The sequence below is a fragment of the Sander vitreus genome, chromosome 16 (genome assembly GCF_031162955.1).
Source record: "Sander vitreus isolate 19-12246 chromosome 16, sanVit1, whole genome shotgun sequence".
NCBI classification, from domain to species: Eukaryota; Metazoa; Chordata; class Actinopteri; order Perciformes; family Percidae; genus Sander; species Sander vitreus.
Window position 1 is genome coordinate 10,246,998 of NC_135870.1, and position 19,291 is coordinate 10,266,288.

The 19,291-nt window shown below is 39.0% G+C and overlaps 1 protein-coding gene across 1 annotated transcript; it reads right to left on the reverse strand.

Annotated features, from left to right (window-relative positions):
* Positions 1–3,307: 3,307 nt before the first annotated feature.
* Positions 3,308–19,266, reverse strand: amacr (alpha-methylacyl-CoA racemase). The gene is made up of 6 exons (XM_078272224.1): positions 18,927–19,266; positions 17,404–17,675; positions 14,010–14,153; positions 11,396–11,556; positions 6,600–6,786; positions 3,308–5,758 (listed from the first exon to the last, which is right to left on the reverse strand). The coding sequence occupies exons 2-6, from the start codon at positions 17,648–17,650 to the stop codon at positions 5,349–5,351; spliced, it is 1,149 nt and encodes a 382-aa protein (XP_078128350.1). The 5' UTR covers positions 17,651–17,675; positions 18,927–19,266; the 3' UTR covers positions 3,308–5,348.
* Between the last annotated feature and the right edge of the window lie 25 nt (positions 19,267–19,291).

Sequence of the window (19,291 nt, forward strand, 5' to 3'; positions counted from 1 at the left end):
TCTTGTCTTGCTTTACTTCCTGTCTTTTAGTTTTCCCACCTGTGTGATTGTCTAATGTGTTCCACCTGTTCCCCAGCCCTAGTGTCACCTGTCCCGTGTTTGCTCGTTACCTGGTGTATTTAGTCTTTGTGTTCCCCTGGTCTTGCATTAGATTGTTTTGTTGCTGCTAGTGTGTTCCAGTCTCTGTGTTAGCCTTCCCTGCAGTATCTGGGCTCTCGTTTTGTTAGCCTGTTTTTTCCCTTTTCTGCGTTCTGGACTTACTGCCATTATCAGGTCAAAATATGAATTTGTCCAATACTTTTACTTGTAACCACCTACTTGAAAAACTCAGCTGTGGTTTGTTTGTTGCTAATTAGCAAATCTTAGCATGCTAACACACTAAACTAGGATGGTGTACATGGTAAACATTACACATTCTTAACATGTTAGCATTTAGCGCAAAGCTAGGCCGACAGCCTCACAGAGATGAAGACTGTTAGCGTTATTGACCTTAGTCCTAGAGAGAGAATTAGAAGGTATCCTGGGATTTTAAAATGTTTTGAGTAACCACCTGTCATTGAACGAGACAGAGCTCCAAATATTGGGGAGATACTTTCATCAAAATCTGACAAAGTAACTACGAAGACTGTGGAAAGAACATTTTACAAGAGAGCATCTTTGACTTGCACTGTAATTAGTTAACTGGCCTGCCCAGATAATCATAATGTTGGGAATTAATGCAAGGGTCTACCCTCAAGCATTCCACTTATGGATGAGTTCTTCGCCAAACCATGAAGTCAGGAGTGCTCTTCTGTGGTCAGTTAGAGCAGCACTTTAAACTAATCAAGTGATGATCCATGTGATCCCCGGGAGGGAAACTGATACTAAAGAGGGATGGGAGTAAAATGATTATATTGTAATGTAATGTTCCGTTTCCTGAATCCTAGCCAAAAACAAATTCATATGAAAGAAAACGGGCATGATTCATCACCTATGAGATTGCTCAGAGTGCACACACATGTGAGGGCATATTGATGAACAGTACACATGCGTGCACATCTGTGTGCTGTCATCTCACAGATTAAAGTGTGTTTCTGATCCTCCTATCATAGCTGAACTTGTACATAATAGCAAAGACGGGACATTGTTTTATCAGACAATGGATAGGAATTTGAGGACTCTGGGAAATTATAATGAACATTTTTGTGACATTGTATGGACAAAATTATTCATTGATTAATCGAGAAAAGAATCGTCAGTTAATGAAAATAACCCGCTAGTTGCGGCCCAAGACGTAAATAGTACAGAGTGGTCTTACGAAACAATACAAATGGGAAAGAAAAAAAATTAACTTTGGGAGAGAAATGTCATTGTAGCAGCTCCACTGCTGCAGACCTCTGTTCACAGATACACACAAACACTCGGAGAGGAATATTTTCCATAGCTCTTTATTTAATGACCGTATCAGCAGTGAATTGTCATCAATTGTTCATCTGGAGAACCCTCGCTCCCACCTGGCCCGAGGCTCTCGGTCGCGAGGGTAAGAATTCACTCTGTTCAGCTTATCACACAGTGTCCACGTCTTTTCTCTCACAGTCGGCCATAAAGCTCTTCCTCTGCTCCGGCTCACTACTGCTTTTAAAAAGGGAGAGCATGATTAGACAACTCGCTACAGCTGTTACAATCAGTCCCTCCCCGCCTGCTCACCTGAGCCACCACCTCCTCCCCACACTCTCTCTCCCCACACCTCCACAGTCATATAACTACGATGCCTTTATAATACAGATTATGTAATCTATTGCTCCATATTTAAAAGTATGCAGCAATTGTTTTTTTTAGCAATTCAGCAATTTAGTCTGTCAGCAAATCAAATGTCATTTAAATGCATTTCGTTAAAAACATTTAGAAGAACCACTCCACTCCTCAAGTCCATAGTACCCCTACTTATGATAAAATATGTTACTGTGTCCTGCACAATGGAGATTTAATAGTCCAAAACTATGGTGAACAATTCAGTCTACGTATCAAACCGTGTTTGAAGCCTACACTAATCTCATACTATATGCTTACAGTCAGTTGGCCTGGCATGGTGAGAGTCAGATGTTTGGAGGCACACAAAGACATTCCTCACATAAAAAAACTGAACTGCTCATGGGATAGTACATTCATGAAGTGGAAGATAACTGGTGAACAAAGCTGTTAACTGTTATTTAAAGATGAAGGAAAAGGATTTGTTGTATAAGGGTAAGAACATTTATGTAAGATGTGATATGACACCGCCACACTGTTAAAAAGATAATAGTCTGTAAAATGGCATTATAGCTCACTGTAGTATCCACATTGCTTAGTGACAAGCAGGTGATTTACGACCACGCTGGGAACCAGGATTATTAATAAATTATTGTCAGCCAAATATTTTTTTCCAACCATTATTAAAATGTAAAAAAATGATTGTCAAATTAGTTGCCAGTTCATTTTATTTGCGTAACTTTTTGATATTAATTAACGTCCGTTACATTCAAGCCATTGCCAAATGAGTGCGCGGTCACGGAAGGCTTGTATCATGTGGACGCGCCGACAGTTTTGTTGTCATTACTTAGAATTCCTCATGGGGGCAGCAGAAACTACGCACTATAGCTTTAAATTCTTTCATTCAAAGTCTGCCAAAAAGCTGCTCTGCAGATGTTTTATGAGGAATGACATGGAATTATCAAGTTCATTAGGCCTCGAGGAGACAATAATGCCTTTTGGTGAGAACAATGAATGTATACATGTCTGCAAAAAAGAATTCACAGGATGCCTTTAATTATTCAGGGTTGTGCTTATATTCTCCGTTTCCTGTTAATTTGTGTTTCAAAACAATGACCCCATAGCCAGGTAGCAGCCTCAGGCTGTTCAAGGGCTAACAAATAAAAGGCATCAGCTGCATGCGGTGGTGCACCAGCCTGCAGAAAGTATTCTACCATTTAGGGCAGCCTGTATGGCACTGAATCATGTTTTCAGGTTTGCAGGTTATTTAGTCCATGCTGACTAACCACTGGAAGTTGTAATGAATCACACTGAAGTGTATTATTCAGACTAACCAGTTTATCCTTGAAAAGACATGTTACTGCTGAGATTTTTTTCACGCCATTTTGTGTTCAATTTGAGCACCACAAATTCCACTTACCTCATCTTAGAGACAGATATCTTGAAATTTTGACAAGAAAGATAGAAGGTAGTCACCATCAGAGGCAAGTGAGAAAAGTTTTGAGTGAACTGACCTTTTAAACCTTTGCACATTTCAGCTCTCTGCGGATTCAAATTGGAAACCCAAATAACATGGGCATTCTTTTATTAATATCTGTTTATTTCAACATTTTGTGCTCATGTTTACAAGTATCCTGATGAGGCAGTTCATTGTAAGTCATGACATTCTTAATGCTGACCTTATACAGCTTAAAACAAATTGGCTCATGAAAATATGCACAATGGAATAAACCTATAATCTGCACTATAGCCCATTACCTAAAATCCATAAACTTACTGTTCAGCTACAAAGTCCCTCAACATTTAGTTTCTTAGCCGTTTCAGTGTCATGCTGCTGCCTGTTTCAAGCCATCGCTCCTTCACATCCTGTGTTCGTATTGGGATAACACATTTATCTCACATTTCATGCATCATGACATTTTTGCATTTTATCGTAGGGATCGACCGAAACTGGTTTTTCAAGGACGATACAGATTACTAGTAGTTAATTAAACCAACAGAGCTCAACAGTCCCGCCCCCAGCGGGTTCCGGAAGTAAAAATTAGGGCTGTCGAAATAACGCGTTAATTTCGATTAATTAATCAGAGAAAAAAATAACACGTTAAAAAAAATAACGCAGATTAATCCATTCCATATTGACGTTTGACCCGGAGCCGTTCTAGGCACGATTCAACTGTAAAAATGAAGGAGGGAGACGAGAATGCACTGCCTGGATAATTGATTGGAACATTTACTTACTTTACTTACAACTTATCACATGTACAACTGTAACGCAACAGTCGGACGTAGACGTCCTGGTGGGACAGCACAACAATAACAGCTGTATTTACTTAATATTTTTGGTGCTGCTCATTTATTAAATTGTGAACACAAACTTCTTTTGGCACATGGAAACCTGTTATCTTTCAAACTAACACACTAAGAGGACAGCAGTGGCACTAGGCAGCACGGTGGCTCAGTGGTTGGCACTTCTGCCTCACAGCAAGAAGTTTCTGGGTTCGAATCCAGGTCGTTCCGGGCCTTTCTGTGTAGAGTGTGCATGTTCTCCCGTCTTGCGTGGGTTTCCTCCGGGTGCTCCAGTTTCGTCCAACCATAAAGACATGCATGCTAGGTAATTAGGACTATAGTTGAAAATTAGCCGACTGGCTAACACTGGCGCATTTACAGAAATGTTGATTAATGTGCAAATAAAAACTTACAAACTAAAAAGAAGAGGCAGTTGTTCAAATTGACAATTGCAACAGCACAGGGTGGCCTTAAACCTTGTTAAAGGCTTGCCTACACTAGAGGTCAGTGTGTGGGATATGTAAATTATTTCACATAAGTACACAAGGTTTCTCAGGCCTCAGATAATCAATGGGTGAGATGAAGTATTTCATGCTTTCTGTATTTTGTATTTTTCTTAGCTTCTCAGTTTGAATTTTTAGTTCCTCTGCCTAATTCACTTTTATGTATTTTTGTTGTACCTAGCGTTGCCCTTTTCTTTTCAGCGCTGGCGGCTGCCACAATAAGAGCCACAGGAAGGTAAAATGGTACTTTACAACATTTTTGAGTTTACGAGGGCACCTGAGTGCACCATGGAGTGCGGTTGAAGCCCACACACTTTACTGTTCGTTGCAGGTTAACATAACTCAAGGGGAAGGCAAAATGTTGCTACACCGGTGACTTTAGGGAAGCAGGAGCATTTTCCAGTTCTGTTGTTTCTCCATCATCTCCGACTCACGGCAGTGATCAAAAATTACATTATGCTGTGTCTTTAGCTGCATGCAACCCACAGCCGTTGTCCGCTACGCTGGGTTTGTTTTTTCTTCAGACGCGCGCAAGCAGGCAGGGGGTTAAGAGAAAAAAGAATACTGTGAGAATCGATCTTTCTTTTGATGTTAATGTTTGATTTTCAATTTAGAATCGGAATCGTGACACCCCTAGTGTTGGATGCTGCTTTATGACCCTGTCTTGGCTAGGTCTCACTTGCAAAAGAGGTTTTAATCTCAATGTGACTTCTTTGTTAAAATAAAACTTATATAGTTGTGGAATACATTATTTGAATGGCAAGTCTGACTAAAAATCACTCAATTGTGCTTTTTGTTTCTCAAAATCAATCACTGATATCAATTATATCTCTACAACTTTGATTTGACAGCATTACACTCTACAACCCCTGCTGTAAGCATTTGGTCTATGTCTGCTGACGTAAACCCATACTCATTTAGGACCTCAAGTGTGTGTTCTCCGATAACAGGGTCTGAGGCAAGGCAAGGCTCCGCAGGAGTCCGAGAGAGAACCGGGGCCGGCCGGGGGCTTTCTTCCCCACTGGAGTCCTTTATGAATGAAGCTCTTTCCTGGTTATGTGGGTGTGAGCTCACCTGGTCGAAAGACAACACAGGTGTAACACAGGCATCAGTCCCATCAAAAATCCTTGACCAATCCGCCTGAGTTTTTGAAGCAAAACGCTCTGTGAAGATCCGTCTCAGCTCTGGCCAATCTGTGAAGCTCATCTGAGGAGGCAACTCTCCAGCATCCAACTCTAAGCCTAGGAGAAAAATAATAATTATGTAACCAAATGCAGAAAAGTCAACAGCAAATTGATGTCAAACAGAGAAATGTTTAGCATCTTAGCGGTCAGTGGTTTGTTCATTCTCAACTATCTTGATTGTTCTTAAGAGTTTTGTTGTTGTTGCTCTCTACTAAGTCTTCACACAGTCACACAGTCAGCATAACAGAAGTTACACTCCAACCACCACAGTATATACTGTACTATATAATACATACTGTATCTGTAGGTATCCTATATAAATGTATGCAGAGTGAATGTATATTTTTGTTTTGTCTTGAATTACTAGAATTACTAATTAGGAAAGTATACCTGAAGCATACATCAGCATTTCTGATTCTAATTTCTGTAACATAGACAGTAAGGTGAGGGGTTCCATTCTTTTCATTGTGATGGACTTTTTACTTATGAAAATAAAGAAATAAAAAACTTCAAAGACAATAGTGATACAGTTTTAGTTGTTCTTTTAGGTCATTGTGTTGGATTGGTTATGGTTATGGTGCAGGAGTTGATCCTGAGATGGGTGTCAAGTGTTTTGGTGGCATTAGTGCATTCTGGATGTGAGATTACCAGTTTTGCTGTACTGTATGTTGGTAAAGAATACCATTTATTTTGAATAACCAACTGTTAAAAGGGTTGCTGATGGGAGGAGAAGAGGGTGTTTCATTTCACGCTGTGTCCTTTTTGTGCCGTAGCATCCCCTGAAGTTTTGCTTTTGGTCATGGCATGATGGCACAGGAACATGTGTGACACAAGTGACCACTGCCTTAGAGGTTTCATCGATAAAAATGCCTACAATCTGTATACGCACACTACTAACCTGTAAGTAGCTGTCTGTAGAACTGCGGTTCTATGGCTCCCACGGCCATGTACTTTCCATCTGAAGTCTCGTAGGTATCGTAGAAAGGCGCTCCACTGTCCAACATATTTTGTCCTCTTGGACTGTCCCACATACCGATGCTACGAGATTTCCATGCAAAAGAACCTACATATGCGGCTCCTTCTACCTGAGGATGATAAGAGAGTGGAGGAGAAAAGGAGGACATCAGGTTAGAAGGGTCTATATTTTTTTTTTCTCTATTTTATGCATAATTACTCCAGTCATATGTAAACTATAAATGACAGCTAAATGAATATAAAGAACCATGTTTTTGAAAATAAGACAATGCATTTTATGTTGTTAAAATTATTCATTTATTCATTAAGAGAAGATCAAACTGCAAACCACCACCTGTGTACACTCCCATATATGTCACTCCAAAGATATAGTTGACTTAAGTAGATATAAGCAGCACAGCTCTACACTAAGCATCAGTCTCCTTTTCCGAGAAGAAAATACACAGAGCTGGTGAAAAAACTGCACATAGGATATTCTACTGACATTTACACTGTATAAACTAGCTCCCTAATATATATTTAAATCTCCACGTGGGCACAGGTAACACTTTATAATAACCATCATTAATAGATGGTAAATTGACAGTTAATTAATCTTTAGTTAATTGTCATTTAACTGTTAGCAAACAGTCATTTTACTGTTAAACAATGAAATTATAATTAATAATGTTTACTAATTATTAGTAGTGCTGTAAATTAACAGTTTATTGTTACACACATTATATCCCTCATATACTATATTAGGTATCGGGTAATGATTAAAAAATGTTTGTAAACCTTTAAGAAACCATTTTTAAAACATCTATAAACATTACATCGACAGAATGACCAGATATTCCTAACACTTTGTTGAGACTTACTAGTTGTTTTGCAAACCGTCTATAAACAGTGTCTGGATGGTTATTATAAAGTTGCAACATATAAAATAATTATATATATATATATATATAAACTTAGCACAAAAGTAAATAAATTTGTGTTTGGTAGATTATTTGAACAATGCTTTTTGGCAATAAATCTTATACCGCTGGAAAGCCTGTTTAGTAAGGAACATGCATTTGTGGGATTAGCAGCAGAGCTGAGTATGTGGGTTGCGCCCATGAAAAATGTGCCAAATTGTCTCTGTCAATGCCAAACAGCTTTTCTTTGCTGTTGCTATTGACTCTTGTTTTGAGCTTCTGGTACCCCCAGGTGCTGACAATCGGGTACCTGATTCTGCAACCTGTGGCTATACCATATCTCCACAGTCTGGGACTGAACTCTATCCTCCAAGATGACAACGCTCGCCCCCACAGGGTGGGATTTATCAGAGACTACCTCCAGAATGTGGGAGCGGAGAGGATGGAATGGCCTGCCAGCAGTCCTGATCTCAACCCCGTTGAACACTTGTGGGATCAGCTTGGGCGTGCTGTTCGTGCCAGATTGACCAACACAACCACGTTGGCTGACTTGCGACAAATGCTGGTTGAAGAATGGGATGCCATCCCACAGCAGTGTGTGACCAGGCTGATGACCAGCATGAGGAGGAGGTGCCAGGCTGTTGTGGTTGTGTATGGTTCTTCCACACGCTACTGATGCTCCCGTTTGTGAGATTAATCAATTGCCAATATGTCTTGTTTCTTCAAACTTCAGTCATCCAATCCACCAAAAGCCAAACGAGTCAATGGCAGAATAAGCTGTTTGGCATTGGCAGAGAAGATTTGGGAAATTGTTCATGGGTGCAACCCACATACTCAGCGCTGCTGCTCATCGCACAAATGCATGTTCCTTACAAATGGGGCACCATTTGAAAGGGAACTAAACAGGCTTTCCAACGGTATAAGATTTATTGCCAAAAAGCATTGTTACCACAGAGAAATAATCTACCAAACACAAATTTCCTTACTTTTTGTGCTAAGTATATATATATATATATATATATATATATATATATATATATATATATATATATATATATATATATATATATATATATATATATATACATACATATATACATACATACATATATACACACACACACACACACACACACTATATAATTATTTTATATGTTGCAACTTTATAATAACCATCCAGCCACTGTTTACAGACAGTTTACAAACCAACTAGTAACCACTGACAAAGTATTAACTATCTAAATAATGTTTATAGATGGTTTACAAAGTATTTATTAAACTATTTCACAAGGTATTATAGTCATCTGTTGCAACTTTATAATAACCATCCAGAAACTATTTATAGACAGTTTACAAACCAACTAGTAACCCTCAACAAACTGTTAGGAATATCTGGTCCATCTATCGATGTAATGTTTATAGATGTTTTAAAAATGGTTTCTTAAAGGTTTACAAACATTTTTTAATCTTTAACCGATACCTAATATAGTAAATGAGGGATATCATGTGTGTTACAATAAACTGTTAATTTACAGCACTACTAATAATTAGTAAACATTATTAATTATAATTTAATTGTTTGTTAACAGTAAAATTACTGTTTGCTAACAGTTAAATGACAATTAACTAAAGATTAATTAACTATCAATTTACCATCTATTAATGATGGTTATTATAAAGTGTTACCAATAAATGTAATTTATTTCCCCTTGGTGGGATGTCGTGCTATAGTACATGAAATGCGCTGCAGAAAAGACAGCCATTGTCACTTCTATTACTGCTGATTGCAATCAATTCAGTCATTGTAACCTCTAATGGTTACATAGGGCTTGCAGGACCCTGCAAAGAGTGGTTCGCTGGCTGAACATATAATAGGCAAGTAGACTATCAACTCCTGAGGGAAATATTGGATTCTTTAGCTGCTAAATGCTCCACTGAGCTCACTAATTAGTCTCTAACTGTGTGTGTCTGTTGTTTGGAGCTTTTTCACTGAAAAACAGCTGCCTGCTGTGGCTGAAAACGCTGCTATGAAAGCATGGAGCATTTTCCATAAGATCATCTCTCAATGTAAATCAAACCAGCTATTAGTCTAACTGAAAGTACCCCATGCCAATCTCCCCCTGTATTTTAAGGAAGAACATTTATTTATTTACGATACATTATTCATTCACAAAGGAAATTGGTGTCCTTTTCCTAATTCTTTTAATTAAGATCAATTTCCAAAAGATGATTTTTTATTCCTCTTTTTAGTCAAGTTTAGCATGGGTGTATTCACTTATGCTGAGCATTGTATATACTGTATATATACACATACACAGAACCCATTTTCATTCAGATATATTGAGGTGAGAGGTCAAGGGACCTCTTTAAATATGGCCATGCCAGTATTTCCCTCAGCATCACAATTAAGCCTACCCTTGGAGTGTTATTTACCCCACTTCCAGACAAGCTAGCACATGGTCTGTACCAATGGACATGCTACAGCCTCTTAAATACAGTAATGTTGCCCAGGGGCAGGTCTCAGAGGGTTAACAATTCCACCTCATTAAGGAGTTTATAAGAGCAGTTCTGCTTTGTAACCTTCCAGCTTCACTACAGCCAGTGGATGTCACGGTAGGATTCAGAGACTTTGATGTGCTTTTCAAAACAACTTTGCTAAGGGCTGTCTGACTGATCACCTATCCCAATCAAAATGTTGATCCTGACTCAAAGGTCTGCCACCACGATGTGGTGCACCATCATCTGGAAACGTACTGCATTGTAATACAGAATACATTGGAAAGCTTTTCTGTATTGTACAGTCTACAGACTGGCATAAACTGCTTTCTGGTGTTTCGACAGCAGTGCCTGTAGCGCCACACTGGCCACCACACTGGTGGCAGAGCAGCCGTCTACCAATCGGAAGGTCAGTGGTTCGATCCCTGGCACTGCAGTCCCATGGCGAAGTGCCCAAATTGCTCCCAATGCTGTGCCATCCATGTGTGAATGTTTATCTGATGAGTAGGTGGTACTAGGGATGTCACGAGAACCGATACTTGGGAACCAGCTCGGTACTCATTTATCCAGGTACCAGGGGATGAAATCCTTCAGGACCGGATGGGGGCAGTATATACGCCAAACGTTAAAAATGTTCTAGACTGCCGCTAAATGCTGAAGAAGAACACCGACCAACATGGAAAAACAGTGAATAGCCCCTATAAAGACGTTTTCGTTTTTGTAAATCACGCTCTTCTTGCCCCCTCCACTCCACACCATAACAGAACGTTGAAACTAAAAGAAAACACTGAAAGAAGAGTGACATTACACTACCCCCCCTCCCCACAATATTTAAATAAAGGAATTAATGTTTATTGTAATGTAAAGTATTAGTATCTTTTTTTTTATTTTTTATTTTTACACACACACACACACACACACACACTGGTATCGACTTTATTATCAAGTATCGTGTACTTTTGTTGGTATCGGTACCGAATACTACATTTTTGGTATCGTGACATCCCTAGGTGGCACCTTGTATGGCAGCCTCAGCCACCAGTGTGTGAATGGTGAATAGTGCCACTTTAATGTGAAAAAATTAGAAAAACGCTATATACAGTCCATTTATATGTCCTAACAGCCCGTTGCATGTGTTCGCTGGAGGTCTGTTGTCAGTCTGAATGTGCTCTAACCCTGGCCTACGATAGTGTCTGACTGTAGTTTGTAAAAAGCGTATCCATTGTCATTTACTTGAGCTTGTTTTTTTTGGTAACACTAGTAAAAAAAATATCAAACATGTACAGCATATTTCTGAATATGAATGATTGCTTGACATCCTTACCATGCTGGCGTCAATGATCTGTCCTTTCCCCGATGTTGTTCTCTCCAGCAGAGCTAGGACTATCCCCAGAGCACAGGTAAGACCACCACCTGCAAAGTCTGCCATCAGATTCAATGGAGCGTAAGGCTTCTCCCCACTACGACCCAGCCGGGATAAAAGGCCTGTGACAGAAATGTGGAGAACACCAGTGAAGAACAATAAAGTAACTGGCCAGTCACCAGCCCTGAAAGTCAAAGAAATTTAAATATCTTCAATGTGCAGCTCAGATAGTACACAAGTCCACATAACACCGTAGTAGATTCTTTTTTTTTTTTTTTTTTTTTATTCCAACAAAATGCATGTAACTTTTGCACAGGGCTTCTTTGTCTTTCTGGTCCTCTGTTATCGTACAGATATTACAAAGGGCCTTCACAAGAAAAGTACTGGCTAGTAACAGTAACTTTCTGTTGTGCTGATTAAAAAGGCAAGCACAACATGGCAGTTGTCTCCAAAAATTTGGCCACTTTACTTTGGTCTGTATGTGCTCTATAAACCATATAAAAATCCCCAAATAACATGTTTATCATTAGTTACTGAGTTTGTTATCAGTGTATAGTAGGCCTAAGATTTAAACCTTACCAAGGTCACTTTTAACAGCATGTCTTTATATTTTGGGTCCATGCTGGATCCCATCCTGTTGTGTTTGACCTCACGCTTGGATGGATGTTCCTGTGACAAGCTAAGTAACATTAGATGGGTGGTTTTCTGGGAATGGTTTTTATGTTTTTTGTTGTTGTTGTTTTTTTAAGCCTTGCATTGAAGTCAATACTCCCTATTACTTTTTAAACATAACTAGATTCACATTGAGGGCTGCAAAACAAAACACAGACTAAACAATAAGCATATAAACAAAACTCAAGCTGTTTTATTATTATCAACAAATCATTTAGAGTGATATTACTGGAAAGCCACTATTGGATGGATATATAATGGGTAAGCTTATAGGTACATTTAGGACAGAATAAAGCTTAAAAACAAAGCACCACCAATTACTCTCTTAATTTGTAATGTTGTATTTATGAGGGCTGTATTACAATAGAAAGAGGTAAATGCTTACCATACAAATTACATTACATTAACTAAGTGAGAGAGTTGGGAATGCATAGCTTTCAGGGGTGAAATAGTTTTCAATCCATTTTCATATCAGATCTTGTTTTGTGTCATCAGTTACATTGCATCTGTTTGGTCATCAATCCTTCCTGGGGGTGCTTAAAGATGAAAAGTTTGTTATCAATGTGTTAGTAGGACCACGCTTTATATCTTATCTTCCAAGCGAGCTGAGCAGATACCAAAAGGTGACGTGAAAACCTGCAGACTACTGATTGGTCAGAGAGAATCGTCACTAATCACTGCGTCATCATTGCTAGCGACAGACGGGGGGTGTCCTGAACAAATCCGCCATTTTTAAATAGTTTAGCCAGCCGTGTTTTTTTTGCTGCCTCCAGCTTCTTTTGAAACAAAATTTGTCTTCTGGCTGTGGCAACAGCCATATGCTGAGAGTCAAAAACAACACACCTTCAACGTTCTGTGTGTGTGTCGCGTTAGGTCACGGCAGTTTCCTGCGGCGTCGCTATGACGACCAGCCACGCTCGCCTCAGGCATGAGGCGGTACTAAATCTGCAATGGAAAATGGAGGACGGGGCACCACGGCCGAGTTGAGTCGAGCCGAGTAGAGCTGGTACTAGCAGTGGGTAAGCGCCATTTTTGTGCTGCAAAACACAGATAGTGCAGACTAACAAGCAAAGCCAAGCATTTAAACAGCATGCTTTTAAGACTATTCAAGTGATAATATAACAGACAATTTCATTCCCCTAAATTAACGTGTAACTCATTACATTTATATTTGAAATTAGTTAAAGACCACTACTGGTTGGATTTATAAAAGGGCCCTATAGTAACAACAAGGTGAATTTTTATGGACAAAGGAACAATCTTAAAACAGCACCACAGAAGACTTTTCGTAGTTTATTTGCATTGTATTATATTAATTAAAAACGTCCAAACACTGTCATTTGATTTGTATTACAAGTTACATAACTGAAACTAAATTACATTGTTCTGAATCCTTGTATCTTGGGACTCAAATAGTTTTATTGTCATTAAAGGAACACGCCGACTTATTCGGACTTCAGCTTATTCACCGTATCCCACAGAGTTAGATAAGTCCATACATAACCTTCTCATCTCCGTGACCCCACCGCTAGCCTAGCTTAGCACAGATCCTGGAGGTAACCAGCTCCATCTAGCCTACTGCTCCCAATAAGTGAGAAAATAACTCCAACATTTTCCTATTTACATGTTGTATAGTCACAGCGTGTACAAATAAGGTCACATGAGATACAGCCATCCTCTAACCGTATAAAACTCGGACCTATATTCTCAGAAGGCGAAGCACTGCTACTTGGGCGCAGTGATTTGCTCACAGCACCTGTGAAGCCCTGTGTGTTCAGGTGTTGCACAAATCACTCCGCCCAAGTAGCAGTGCTTCACCTTCCTTGGTGCCATTCCATTAGTCTGCAATGTAAGGTATATAAATATTCAATCCAAAAACATTAACAGTTATGTGCATTATTACCTGATATGGCGAGGTAGTTGATGTCATGCCCAGCTGCGGTGGCATAAGATCCACTCTGGCCATACCCTGTCAACCGAGCGTAGATCAGACGAGGGTTTTCCTTTAACATCTCGTGTGGCCCAAGGCCCAGCTTCTCCATCACACCTGGGCAGTCAGAAGAAAGTCAACCTTTAAGTGTATTTATTAAAAACATCTCTTTATCTGTATCTGCTTATGTTGCCTCTCATACAGTGTGAAACTGAACACTGTGGCGACACCCTGGCTATAGCACTTTTTGGGGGGTTAAATGGAAAACAGTTAATGACACTCTTATCAAAGGATCTTTTGGGATTTAAATACAAAAAAGGCTGTTTATAGCTAGAGAGCACATCTAAGATCATATGGGTTTTCCAATCCAATCACAAACTGAAGTATTTCAATCAATCTGTTTCCATGGACTTCTTTATTTTAGTATTAAGACAGATAAAACAACTGTAATTACTCTTAATCTATGATCCAACTAAAGAACTATTATGCCCTAATTGTGACTAGTGGTGGAAAGTAACTGAGTACATTTACTCAAGTACTGTACTTGAAGGAGCAGTGTGTAGGATTTAGGGGGATCCATTAGCAGATATGGAAAATAATATTCATCATTTTCATTAGTGTATAATGACCGGAAAGCAAGAATCGTGTTTTCGTTATCTTAGAGTAAGCCCTTTATATCTACATAGGGACTTTTGGACAGGGAGGGGTGAGTGGATGGGTATTCAGTTGGTTGCACTCTTCAACCTCACCACTAGATGCCACTAAATCTATCTGCCGTTTCGACTTACCAATAGGATTGGGCATCGAGAACCGATTCCAACTTGGAATCGGTTTAAAAATTGCGATTTCAGTGGAATCGTTTCTTTACTGGAATCGTTTGGAAGACTTACGTTTATGTTACCTTGAAAAAACCCAGTAGAACTGTAAATCACTATTAAATCAAAATAAAACTTTCCTCTTATTTGTGAAATAAGCATGTGACCTGTTTCAACTCTACCCCTCAAAGAATCACCCAACACTACTAATCAATGAATTGACTAATCATTGCAGCTCTAGTGAGTTCTTCTCAAAACTTCTCAGAGGGTTTCATTTCTATAAGTATTTAAGGCCCAAAGAGGCAAAAGTATTCATTATTATTAGGGCTGTCAGCATTTTTTTTCAATTGCGATGCGATTAAGGGCCGGGCATAACGCGTTACATTTACATCACATTAGTCGCAAGCCGGCATTTATTAATTTATTTTACACTTCACTCGGCTTTGCGTCGTGCCTAACAGGCTACTATTTTGACCCTTTGCCGCACCGTTACTTATCGTCAAGCTGTAATAGCAAGCAATACTTCCTCCTGCTGCACGCTGCAGGCATGATGGAGAAAGACAGCAGCAACACAGTTCTGAATGACACTTTTTATTTTCCGAAACTCCCGCAAGGCTCATAGACAAGTCGAAAGCCACATGCACATTGTGTAAAGCTGAATTAAAATATCACCGAAGCACGTCAAGCTTGAGCTACCACCTACGGAGCTAATTAACGTGACTCAGATTGATGCTACCCACTCAGTCAAAGCACTATTTTGGAGAGTGCTACTTGCCGACCTGTGGATAAAACCAAATCCCAAAAAATTACTACAGCTCTTGCGAAATGGGTGGCAACTAACTGCAGACCTGTCAGCATCGTAGAGGACTCGGGTCTTTAAAGACGTACTGCGGTTGGCATGTTCTGACCCGTCTTAAACACTGCTGTCGAGGGGGACAGCAGCCACACACAGCCTGTACGACACGGAGAAAGCAGCCACAGTGGAACTGCTGCAAGGTGCTGCAAACGCTGTCTCATTAACCGGTGATCACTGGACGTCAGTGAGTAATCAAAATTATTTAGGAGTCACTAAACACTATATTGACTCTAGTAAGGATAGGGATTTTTAGTTTTTTAGTTAGGTACTTGGAGGAATTGTGCAATAATGACATATTCACACATTTTTCTTTTGTTTACAGTAAATAAATACTAAACAAATACAAATCTTAAAGTCAAGTTCATAAATTAAGTTAATTTGATTCCCAGTCAAGATACACTGGTAAGAATTGCTTTCCATTGTTAATATGTACTTAAAAACTGTTCTGAAATGTAAAATAATAGAATTTTAATCATGTGATAAAATATGCGATTAACTATAGAAATTCAACTATTTAAAAAAATTAATCGTTTGACAGCCCTAATTATTATTATTATTATTATTATTATATAAAAGCATTTGAGAAAAGTCCAAAAATAACAGCAGTTCTGTAACAGAACTTTGTTTTTCATGTTTTCCTATATTATATCACTCACAAGGGGCAATTTTTAGTACTTTTGAGACTTTAAGTACATATTGCTGATAATACTTGTGTTCTTTTACATGAGTAGGATTTAGGGCTGCAACTAACGATTATTTTCATAGTCTATAAAAGGTCAGAAAATGGTGAAAAATGTGGACCAGTGTTTCCCAAAGCCCAAGATGACGTCCTCAAATGTCTTGTTTTGTCCACAACTCAAAGATATTCAGTTTACTGTCACAGAGGAGAGAAGAAACTAGAACATATTCACATTTAAGAAGCTGGAATCAAAGAATTTTTACTTTGGTCTTAAAAAATTACTCAAACCGACTAATTGATTATCAAAATAGTTAATTTAAGAGTTGACAACTCAATTAATCTTTGCAGCTCTAGTAGGATGTTTAATATCTTTGCTTATTACTACTAATTGTGGATAATCATATTAATGTATTGGTGCTTTTACTTAAAGTGCTCATATTATGCTCATTTTCAGGTTCATAATTGTATTTGGAGGTTATATCAGAATAGGTTTACATGGTTTAATTTACAAAAATCACCATATTTTTGTTGTACTGCATATTGCTGCAGCTCCTCTTTTCACCCTGTGTGTTGAGCTCTCTGTTTTAGCTACAGAGTGAGGCATCTCACTTCTGTTCCATCTTTGTTGGGAGTCGCACATGCACAGTAGCTAAGTAAGGACAACAAGCCAGTCAGAAGCAGAGTATGAGGGCGAGGTAGGCGAGCATTATAACGTGCGTTACAAAGTGACGCACGTTCGTCACGGAAGTAAAGGCTGGACTACAATAGAGCTGTTTGGAGCAGTTTGTGAACAGTGTTTTCTCTGGAAGATGGTAAGTCCCTTTGGGGTGGACTTTGGGCTTTTTCACTTTGTAACCCTATTACATGCACAAAAAAGATATAACACAATAAAGGAAAGGGAAAAAGCCAAAAAGCACAATATGAGCACTTTAAGTAAAGGATCTAAATACTTCTTCCACCACGGATTCTAACCATGCTGTATTACAGAGCTCAGGACAGCTCTCATGGTGGTCTGACCTTTACGGTAGGGCTCCAGGACCACATCAGACTGGACACAGAGCTTCCTGAGCAGGGCTACACCCTCTGCCGTCTTCAGATTGATGGCCACAGACCGTTTGCCCCGTGCTTGTGTGTCCAAAGACATGCCGACTTTATTCCGGTCCACGCGGATCACCTTGGCTCCAAAGTCTGCCAGGATCATGCCACAGAACGGTGCTGGAGCCAGGCCTGCCAGCTCAATAACTCGCACTCCAGCCAGTGCCATGATGAAAAGACTAGAAGGTAGAATACTAGGGAAATTCAAACAACAGAGAGGTGAGGGGGGCTCACATCAGATTCTGTGATGTTATTAGGAATTTTACAACTAATTGCTATTATTAATCAATAGTGTGTACTGTAGTCAAGTTTTCGATTGCAACTTTTTTTTTTTTTTTTTTTACAAATCACATTTTGGCTGCAATAAACATTTTTTTTTTTTATTAATGATTAATCTTCAACAGTGATGCCAGAAATCACACTTTCCTGGAGCCGAAGGTGAAAAGTCTTAAAATTACTTGTTTTGTACAAAATCTAAAGAGGTATTAATCCATTTTCTATCGTAGTAAACCAAAGTATAATTATGTGTACAACTTATTCTTGCTGCTTTGTTTTTTACGTATTTGTTTTATTTTTTTATTTTCCTATATTGTGTTACCGCACTACTCTAATGTTACATGCCTCACAGGTACAAATAAGTGTATAGAATTGAACAATGGCCAATATTCACATTTCAGAGGCTTGAACCAGGGAGACTTTGGCATCTTTGCTTTAAAATGTGTTTGTTAAATATGTATTTAATTATTTTATTTGTTAAACGTTAGGCCCACTACTTTTAAATGTTTAATGGGGGTAAAGTGAATTTGAATAGATGGTAAAACAGAGACTGGTTGCTTGAATGCAGAACAAGAGATTTGAAAATGTCACCTTTGGCTCTGTAAAGTTGTGATGTGCCCTAACTGGTTTGTATTATAACTACTTTTGCAGAGTAAACCAGAGTCTATTTTTAATTTCCTCTGGGAAGGTTAGACCAGTCTGCTCTAATACAGAAAACAAATGGTAACAAAAGCTCTGAGGTACAGTATGCCCTGCATGCTGTGACAATGACACTCAGACTTTAGACTCTGAAACTGAGTCAAAGTACAAATGATCTACCTTTTCAAAGTACAAAGTGACATATTTTTGAATAAGTGCAAACAGCCAAGTTAACCTTCCTACAGAGTCTAAAGTAAAGTAAGTGAAAATAAGTACCAGCAAAGTTTGTACCAAATACGTGCTGTAAAGTAAAGTACTTTGTACAAACCGTTGTAATAATAACAACGGATCAATATCACCATGCACATCAAGTCTGACCAAAGACAAGCAAACTTGAGGCAACAGTTTTATGTTTGTTGTGGACGTAAAAAAAAAACCACACACACACACGCTTGAAGTAGTTGCAGCATTTGTTTGGCTAGCGTTAGCTTAACAATCAAAATGGAAAATCTAACCTAAGTTGATCCTACCTTTGCTTCCAAGTCGGGAACAAGTGACTGCTGAAGGCTTGTATTGTATTGCTACACTCGTAACGTTACACACGCTGGGGCGCTCTAGATCGGTGTACACGTTAGAGGGAAGTTAGCCATTAAAAGTGTTTGAGGTCATACATTACGGTTTGAGATAACGTTACCCGACGGCTGATCACGTGCTACACAATCCCCGGTAACGTTAACCGTTAACAATACCTTTATAAAACATATATGATACAGTTACTGTTGATAAAGCAGGCAGCTTCAGAATGTTTACACAGTTTAGAAACGGCTGCAGGCTGAGCAGGTCAACCGGCGGACACCGCAGTGTTCCCTGTTCCCCGTCGAGGGCTGACTCCGCC